Raw genomic sequence first — 9,409 nt, forward strand, 5'->3', positions numbered from 1 at the left:
GCAGGAACAATACAGTCGCAATTAGATGTTGAACCGACCGTGACCCTGCACAATCTTTTGTTTTTTGTTCGCAAGTTCATTTCAAATAAATTAGTCGAAGCTTTTGATTGGTTATCCTGCCGAAAAAGCGTGTTTTTGTCGGGTTTTGTGCAGGGTCAAGGCCAAAAAAGCGAACAAAAACATGAAACAAAGAAACTTGTCGAGTTTCATAATCAGCTACATCTATGAACTATGTTCTTGGCACTCTTACGGCTCTACATGAAATCCTAGTAGAAGAAAGGACTAATTCACACGACGTAATACGTTTGGTTAAGCAACAATACTTCCGATTCGTATCAGGCAAGTAAGTGATCTACTTATCAACTTACAATTCGACGGGTCATGTTAACTAAGGGTCACGCTTCGATAACAGAGTCACCATTAAGTGTCATCGCAGGAAAATCGAGAGCTGCTTTTTCAACTCCAAAGCACCTTGACTATGCCCAGGGATGGAAAATGAACTAATGACCCCCAGCTTAATGCTCTATTGACTACTGAGCTGACCGTGCTCATGTCTCATGTCAGAGCCCTAACAGGCCTTGAGTAGTAAACTTAAAATCCGAGGAAGTCAAAAAAAAAAAAGTGGTGCATTTATATAGCGCCTTTATCACAAACGTCTCAAAGGCGCCGCTTTACAATAAGTCGAGGCGGACGGCAGTATTGGATGGATTTACAGATAACTGTGCAAGTCATCGCAGCCTTGCTCGTCATCAAAGCATGCTGACTATGTTGTTGGAGGTCAGCTATTTGCCTTATTTGTCTTGACAACAAAATGAAACACGATAATGCATAAAGTTGAGTGTGTTATGATCGATTTAAGTCAGTTTGCTTAGCTGGAGGCCGTATAATCAGAGGAGTCCATTTTTGCTTCAGTCGATCGACTGCCCTGACTTATTCACGACACAAAATGTCTGATAGAGTTTATTCCTTGCTTTTCGTTACTGTCATGAGCTCTTTGGTTTTTGCTGTCAGTGAAAGTCCATTGGAAGGTAAGTGTCTCTCACATCTCAATGAGTTATGTGCCGTCGTTGCCATGCAATTGGCCTGGATGTAAGCTTTTACTCCTGTTCGCAAACTTCTTCACAGCCTACGACTTGCTGGTATTTTTTAAGTTTTATGCAATTTTGTCCAATGGCAACCGGCAATGTTTAATTAAAGGAACTGTTTTGTGATTATAGTCATCAACACTTGAACATTGCTCACGGCTTTCCATTCAGCTTATTGAAGACTGATCTACTGAAGCACTTGACTTGAGCCTTTCTGCCGGCTGATATCCAATTTCCAGTTCTCAATCAGTGCAGCGAGCCTCTTCGTAGATCCGAACATAATAAACGGAAAAAGTTTTTTTTTTTTGTCAGTCTATGCATGTTTTATGATTGTACCCTCAATTACATCCAGTTACAAGCAAATAGCAAATATTTCAAAGTTGCGGAAAACGTATGTCAATAGTGTCAATAATGTCATTACCCAATGCCTCTTATATGTCTAAAAGCTGACGTTTGGAGCGTTAGCCCTTCGTCAGAGCGAATCCATTCAGATTCGCTCTGACGAGGGGCTAACGCTCGAAACGCCAGCTTTTAGAATCTCTGTACGGTGGCCAATTTACATTATCAACTCCGTTCATAAAACCAAATTTTTGTATACCTCTTATATGTCAATTGTCATTTAATAATTAATCATCGCCATACCTTTCAAAACAATTTCAGGAAATTAACGCATACCTTTGTAAAATATAAAATTTCCGAGGAACCACACACTCGGTCATCTTTTGTGTACCACATCATCATGACCAAATATCTCAGTGTTAGTGCGAACCGTGAGTAAGCCGCGTTGTCTATATAACAGCAATAATAAAAGCAAGGTGACACACGCTAACACCAACCCAGTATGGCCAACACATCACGCATGCGCACAACCATTTCACCCGGTCAATTAGCAGCCATGGACAGCTGTTTCGGCCTTTTGGGCCTAATCAGCGTGTGTCACCTTGCTTTTATTGTTGTTTTTTATTTACGTGACACACCGATCTCTTAATGTGATCCACCTTCTCACACGCTTACCGTGGGAGAACAGTTTTGCTGTTCACAACCCATCTTACCACATGTTTGGCATGTGAAGCTGCCATTTAAAGGGGCGGACCCAATCAAAGTGTAAAGTTAACCTCGGTCTCGCAAAGGAGAATGAACTCGGCGAGTTTTATTTGCCAGAAAAAGGCTGCACAATTTGCAAAATATCCAAGCAGATTATTTGAACAGCAAATATAATTACGCTTCGTAGACACCAAAGGGCGAAACAGCTGGTGTCTTCTCTGATCTGCAAGAGCCTTTTCACAGTTCCAACTTGCAGTGACTGCCTCAGTAATTAATGCTGATGGTGAATTCGCGATCCTCTTTGGAAAATCCTCAACCATCTCGGAAATTTGGCTCGGTTTTGAGTCAAACCCAGCAAGAGGAGATTATTCAAGTTTGTTTTTTCATGTATTTCTTTCCTTAACTTTATCACGCAGAGGCTCTTAAGATTCCGCCTTCGAAAGTAACAGCCGAGAAGATTACGAAGTATTTTCTTCGTCGTCAAGAAGGCATTGTGAACTCATCAAGAATCAAGCGCCAGTCTTCTGCAGCGGACAATCGAACCAACAATGTTATCTATGTCATCGACTCTTCAAACTCCATACGGCAACAAAATTTTCAAAAAGGGCTCCGAGCGTTAGTTTACCTCACGGAGAGAGCAAATCCCCGAACTCTGTATGCGGTCGTCAATTTTGCTACAACAGCAACAATTCTTACCCCTTCTTTCATATCTATGAATGAAACTATTGCCCTTCTCCCTGCTGTGCGCCGCAAGGCTGGTCTTACGAATACCCAGGAGGCACTGCAGGTGTGCAAGGACAAGTTATTTGATAATGCACGGTAGGTAACTACTTTGTTTGTGTTTTTTGTGGCATCTTGCAATTACTGGTTCGCAATTTATCAATTTTAATTGGCAGGTCGAGACCAGTCCCGCTTTCAGAGACAAGCTCTTTACTGAATTTCGTTTCTCTGCACTGCAATGAGGTTTTGTCAAATATTAATACATTATTTCAGCTGGGTTTAAAATTTAGTATTGGATATTTTCAGATGAAATGCCTCGTTTTGTTAAGCTGGCGCTATGATGATGACAGTGACGTAAACGACAGATTCTCCTGGGGACTCACCACAGGAGCCCAGACTCGGAGGGAAAAAATTGGAAGGATTTGTATGGGAGTCTCGATAACAAACTCATAAAGACATTTACACGCAAAAGTTGTCGATAAAAAAAGGCGTACTTTATTGTCCTAGTGACTTTCTCGCTTCTTGTGTGGTTATTTACCTGATTGAATGCGATTTAAGCGACGTCTCAACTTCCTGGGTTGTCACTCGTACATGTATATAGGAAAGGCTGGAGATTAAGTTCTAGCTTACCTCGCATCTCACCGATAAAATCACACTTCTCTGGCATCAGTCACGCTCAAACTTCGGCGATGGCCACACTGATAAATTTATTTTTCTTTGACAAAGTTTCAAGGTCCAGCGAGTATCCATTGCTGATAAACAGCGATGAATATTCAAAATTTCAAAATCCTTTTTAGGCTCGCTTACAACGAATTTTAACACACAACCTCGTTCCCAGGGTCTCCATTGTGACCCTGGGAACGAGGTTGATTTGGACACAGCTGGTCAACCGTTCACTTGAGCCTCGATATGGTGAGAGCAAATTAGTGAACGGTTGACCAGCTGTGTCCAAATTCGTTGTAGGCGAGCCTCGCATGATTTTGAAATTTTGGATATTCATCGCTGTTTCTCAGCAATGGATACTCGCTGGACTTTGAAACTTGTTCAAAGAGGAGTAAATTTATCCGTTTGGCCATCCCCGGAGCTTGAGCCTGACTGATGCCGGAGAAGTGTGATTTTATTGGTGAGATGCGAGCTAGGTAAGCTAGAAATTACTTTCCAGCGCTTTCCTTTATATATCTACGAGTGACAACCCGGGAAGTTGACATTCAATCAGGTAAATAACCACACAAGAAGCGAGAAAATCACCAGGACAATAAAGTACGCCTTTTATTTACAACTTTTGCGTGTAAATATCTCTTTGAGTTTGTTATCGAGACTCCCATACAAATCCTTACAATTTTTTTACTCTCCGAGTCTGGGCTGCCTGGGGACTCACGAGCTGCGCCTCGTGAGTCCACAACATTTTGACCGCTGTGATGACGAATATCGTGGTCGATAAGAGTACAGACAACGCAGAACCACTTTTGATTTGTTAACTCCAGTGTCATTATCAGGGGTGATCCATTGTAATAGCAAGAGTCGCTGGGCGACCTTTTACCTGACCCCTATTTGCACCTTCTTAAAAGAAAAGGGCGCTAATTACTAGGCGTGTCTTGTCACTTCTTAGCAAATTGGTAGAATGTAAAAGACTCGTGGATCACCCCCGATGAAGACACTTGACTGGAGTGTCGAAATGCCGGGTCTTTGAAGCTACATTCAAATTTCTTCAGACTAGAGTGACCGGCATCAAACTATGTCTGCCTTTAAAACCTTGTGTTCGCTGTCGAAAGAGGAGGCTCTCCTGTATGATTCCAAGTCAAGTTCGAAGACCAGTACCACTCTTTTTTTTATAAGAACGTTGAGATTAACCAAAATGTTAAGAACGGATTACGAACATTCCTCATGTTGAGAGTCGACTAAGAACGGTTTTATTTTGCTCAATTGTATTTTTAATGAAAGCATAAATAAAGATAAATAAATGTAAATTAACCCAAACACTTAAGGGCATGTTTTGTATAAAATAACAATGTTTTCTTGTTGCATGATACACATCTCAGTTTGTAACAATGAGCAGTACTTATTTATAATCGTACCAAAATAACTTGAACAGCAAGCAGGCACTGTGATTGGTTTCCTGGTCACGTCCGCATTGATTTATTGAAATACGATGTACCATGCACATTTAACAATATGTTGAGAACGTTTTCAGCCTCATATCGCAAAAATATATAAGAACGTTCAGCCTCAGCTCCAAAATTAGACGTTCTTATTTAAAAAAAAAAAAAAAGTGTAGTCCGCCTAAGATAAAGGTGCACGTACTCCCAAATATTCCTGACGAAAAGATCTGACCTGTAGTGATACAACAAGTTGCAAAATTGTTGAGACACTTTCATTAAAAAACACTTTTTCTAGCTTCCAATACCCGCCGTATTTAGAATTTTAAACCTTTCCCACTTCCCCCCCCCCCCCCTCTCCCTATTTCAATGTTGACTGTTTAAGTTTCCAACAATTTTTTTGTCTTGCTAGCAACGGTGATAAGGGGGGAGGGGGGCTGCAGTGTGAGAGATAGTAGGGAAATTAATAACGCCCCCAGAAGGTGAAGTGTCTCCACTATTTTTGCAACTTGTTGTAGCAGTAGTATTGCAGCTATTCTTGATGAAACATGAGAAAACATTAAAAACAATCGAGCCGGGAGGAAAAACTGCATGCAGTCCACGTGAGAAATTGAAATATATTTTAGAAAGTCGTCGTAGTTAGATAAGCAACTTAAAGTTGAAAGGGATTTGAACCCATGACTTTCATTCGCTGTCCACTCCGTAGTACAAGTTTGTGAAATTTCATATACAGTGTATTCTAATAATCATTTGATTCAACTCTTTCGCGATATCTCCCAGCCAGCTTGACATGATTGGTCAGCCACGGTTGGTAGAGCAGTGAGGCCCTACAAGGAACATGACTAATTTGAACTGGGAAACAGGCGAACAAAAACAAATAGCGGTGATAAACTCTGTGAAGCAACGTATTTTTATAAACTTGATATTTCGTATGCTTCAACATACATTTTCAAAAGTAGTTATGATTTTGAAAATTAAAAAAGATCTTTTAGCAAAAATCTAAAAATGGCAGTTACTCAAAAAAGTAACAGCTTATCGCCCATTAAGAGCCAGAATAAGTTCATTACAGACAATGTTTCTTTAATTTTACAGTGGTAATAAGTGAGGGTGCGAATGAGATTAATCTTGTACTTGCGAGGTGTGAATAAATTAATCCCATTTGGTGTAGAGGCCAGTGAATGTCTTCTTTCGGTAAATGGATGTCATGAAAGTGTTGTTTGGGCGCCGCTTGACAAGGCGGGAATCTTCAAATTTGATGATGGTGAATTTAATGCTGTTGTGGCGACTTCAGATATTATTAGAATTCATTTGCAGTGTTCCTATTGTCAAACTATAGTGAAAGTGTCATCCACATATCTAAATCAGGTTGAAGAACGTGTGTTACCCGTCATGACACACTTTTCTTCAACATGACACATAAGATGTTTGTTAGAACCGGGCCTAATGGTGAACTCATCATCAATGGCCACTCCATCGACTTGGTCATAGCCGGTATTTGTCATCAAAAATAAAGTGGCTTCTCAGTTTTAGGTGCAAACTCTAAAAATTTCTTTAAAACAGAGGGAGGTAATGTGAGAGGATCAGGAAGTACGTACAGCTTGTCAAAGCAAATTTGTTTTGTTTGAGAGACGCATTGGTAAAAAGAGAACTAACTTCCAAAGAACACATGATTACATTATAGTGATTGCACTGTTTGGCCCAGTCAACAAAACTAAAAGAGTCCTTAATTGTATGCTGGTTGGTGGAAATTGGTCGCCGTATGTCAACGAGGTGAGAGGCTAGGTTAAAGCTGTAGGGTTTGACGGCCCTGAATAAGGAGGAAAGGACAACCGACCTTGTGAACCATACAGAATTCCAGGACAAAATCTTGTGAAAAGTTACGTCATCAATAATTTTGGCGTTTCTAAATTTGCGAAGATAAGCAGAAAGACTATCTTCTCTTGTTTTTGTTCGATTGTGCTTCAATTGTTTGAATTTGGAATCACCGAAAATCAATATTCTCATTATTTTTTAAGATAATCAATAACCGCTATTTGTGTTTTATTTCTAATCAAGCTTCGATAGCCGAAGAACAACAGTTACTTTAAGTTACCTATAACAAAAGATGGAGAACAGAATTAATAAATAAATAAATAAATGTAAGAGTGGAAGATTTTAGGACAAAGTTTCAGAGTGTTGCTCTGACGGCAGATAATGTTTTAATTTTTTTGAGAATTTGAAGGCATTTAGGTTTTTTAAGTCTACTGGGATATCATCCGAGAGAACAGATGCTGCAAAGGCAACTGTTTGTTTTCCAGAGTTAGTTCGCTCTTTAGGTTTACATAAATTTTGTTTGGAAGCATATCCGGTATTATACCCATGAATACAAGACTGGTAGCAGACCTTTACGCCAAAGATGCGTAAATTTTAGGATATGGAATCGATACACATTATTTACTGTTAGAACATCAAGAAGGTTAAGCAGCGGAAGAGCGCTCTCACTTAATTCGCCCAGTGTACGTGCAAAAAATATAAGCCTAATAGCATGGTTCTGTTTAGTTTGTATTTTCTTAACATGAGATCGCTGGGTCGATCTCGGTCGCTGGGTTCGATCCTCGTTCAATGGCTAGATTCATGTTTTACAGGGGTGGATCAAGGGGGAGGGTACAGGTGGTGCGCACCTCCCCCCCCTCCCCCCCTTCTGAGATGACGTGCGGCTTTCTAATACAATTGGTATTCTACAAAAAAACGTCACCAGTCAGCTACCCCATTTCTTAGTGGTGCACCCCCTCCCTAAGAAAAATCCTGGATTCTGTTTTACGCTTACTTGCAACTGCTTAAGATGATTATCTAACTTTCATTTCGTGTCCATTCCGCAGTTTAAGTATACAGAATTTCCTATATTCTAAAATCAAGAAACATATTTGGTGCATTCGTTATTGACCAATTAGAAGCGAGATGTTTTGTTGATATTATAACAAGTATCGTTCTGACAAGATTCTTTAAAGGAAAACTTGGGGTGCTTAAGTATAAACGTATTTTCATTTATTCGTGAAGATTTCTCTTTCAACTGTGTTTATTGTCCCATCCTCATTTATGAGTGAAGATACGAAGAAACCGCAAACGTAAATGGTGTTCACTTTGTCTGAATGATAATCCATGATAGATGACAATAACTTCGGCAGGGTAGTGTGCAACCCTTTAGATGACAATAAAACTGTTAGCACATAGCCAATCCGCAGGCCAGGCTCTGTTTTCTAGCCTTGCGTGGAAGCGGGTTCCTTGCCCGGCGAGGGGACGATAACAACCCGGGCTCCAAAAACGGCAAGCCAATTAAAATGAATGAATGCTCTTTTAACGTAGAGACACTTTCGGTTAAGAACACCGACCATTAATAATCGGGTCTCATTTCAGTTAGTCGTAAAACTTTAAAAAACTAGAAGATTGTAAAACAGGCGACGTTATAGGACTCATGCAGTAAGTCCTTTGGTTTCTTTTTAAGACAGGTTGAATTGCCCAGTTCTTTGTTAAAAACTACAGTCATGATTCTTTGTGTTTATGTTTTGTCAGCTCTGGCTTTGATCCGAATGGCTATAAAAATGTCCTGCTTGTTACGGATGGCTTATCAAACATGGGTAAAGATATGACTCTGTTTAAGGCTTTCAATCTCAAAAACGATGGAGTCGAGATATTTGTGGTGGCTGTGGGAGGTTTCACCTTCGGGCTTCAAGAAATTATTGGACTGGCATCCTCAACTGACAGGCATCTTTTTCGCGTTCGAGATTTTGATGGACTAATAGAAGTCACCAGTTTTATTCCAAGCTGGCTCTCTGAATAAAACCATCTGCCTCAGACTAGTCAGATGAGAATGACAATTTTTTGGCGTACCTAAGGAGTGCATGGGTGCGCGTTGAGCGTTTTTCAAACGATGTGCTCGCGAAACGTACGATAACAAGGAAAGTTCCCTTCGCTTTTCAAAAGCAAAACTGTGCGTTCTTTCGAATTATGGTATCGTCCTTTGCACTGGTGGAATCGTATAATTACTGAAGTGGTTGAGCAGCTTTCTGGCGAGATCAGCAACTATAGTAGCAATACGACCAACTGACAATGAAACACTTCATTTGAATGTGAAGATTACATCCATGTTGAAGCGTCAACCATCAACGACCTTCTTGACTACACTCATGAGGAAAATAAAAGCTTGAAAAGATGCATAAAGACTTGTTTCAAAACAATTCTACGGTAACGTAAACATTAAAACTAAGAACACTATACAGTCGCACTTATAATTCTCATGTTTTGTTTTGACTTCATCATGTTTTCCGTCGCAAATGAGAACAACGCTTGCGTGTAATTTCTTCCTAAACGCTGTTTTGCCTGGCGTGCAACTTACCTGTAGCCGATCGGAATACAGACAGGATCCGTCGCGTTTCGATTATTCAACGTTTTCAGAGGAAGTATTTTATTTCCCACTTCGTATTTCAT

The 9,409-nt window shown here is 40.2% G+C and overlaps 1 protein-coding gene across 1 annotated transcript; it reads left to right on the plus strand.

Annotated features, from left to right (window-relative positions):
* Positions 1–894: 894 nt before the first annotated feature.
* Positions 895–9,393, plus strand: LOC138045684 (matrilin-3-like). Its single transcript, XM_068892270.1, has 3 exons — positions 895–1,028; positions 2,546–2,948; positions 8,495–9,393. Exons 1-3 carry the CDS (start codon positions 947–949, stop codon positions 8,760–8,762), a joined length of 753 nt encoding a protein of 250 aa, XP_068748371.1. The 5' UTR covers positions 895–946; the 3' UTR covers positions 8,763–9,393.
* The last annotated feature ends 16 nt before the right edge of the window (positions 9,394–9,409 follow it).

Source organism: Montipora capricornis, chromosome 4 (assembly GCF_036669925.1).
Source record: "Montipora capricornis isolate CH-2021 chromosome 4, ASM3666992v2, whole genome shotgun sequence".
Lineage (NCBI taxonomy): Eukaryota > Metazoa > Cnidaria > Anthozoa > Scleractinia > Acroporidae > Montipora > Montipora capricornis.

Coding starts and splice junctions, on each gene's coding strand:
- LOC138045684 (XM_068892270.1), top strand. CDS start 947: ATGTCTGATAGAGTTTATTCCTTGCTTTTCGTTACTGTCATGAGCTCT. Junction 1,029..2,545: donor CAGTGAAAGTCCATTGGAAG/GTAAGTGTCTCT, acceptor TTTATCACGCAG/AGGCTCTTAAGATTCCGCCT. Junction 2,949..8,494: donor AAGTTATTTGATAATGCACG/GTAGGTAACTAC, acceptor ATGTTTTGTCAG/CTCTGGCTTTGATCCGAATG.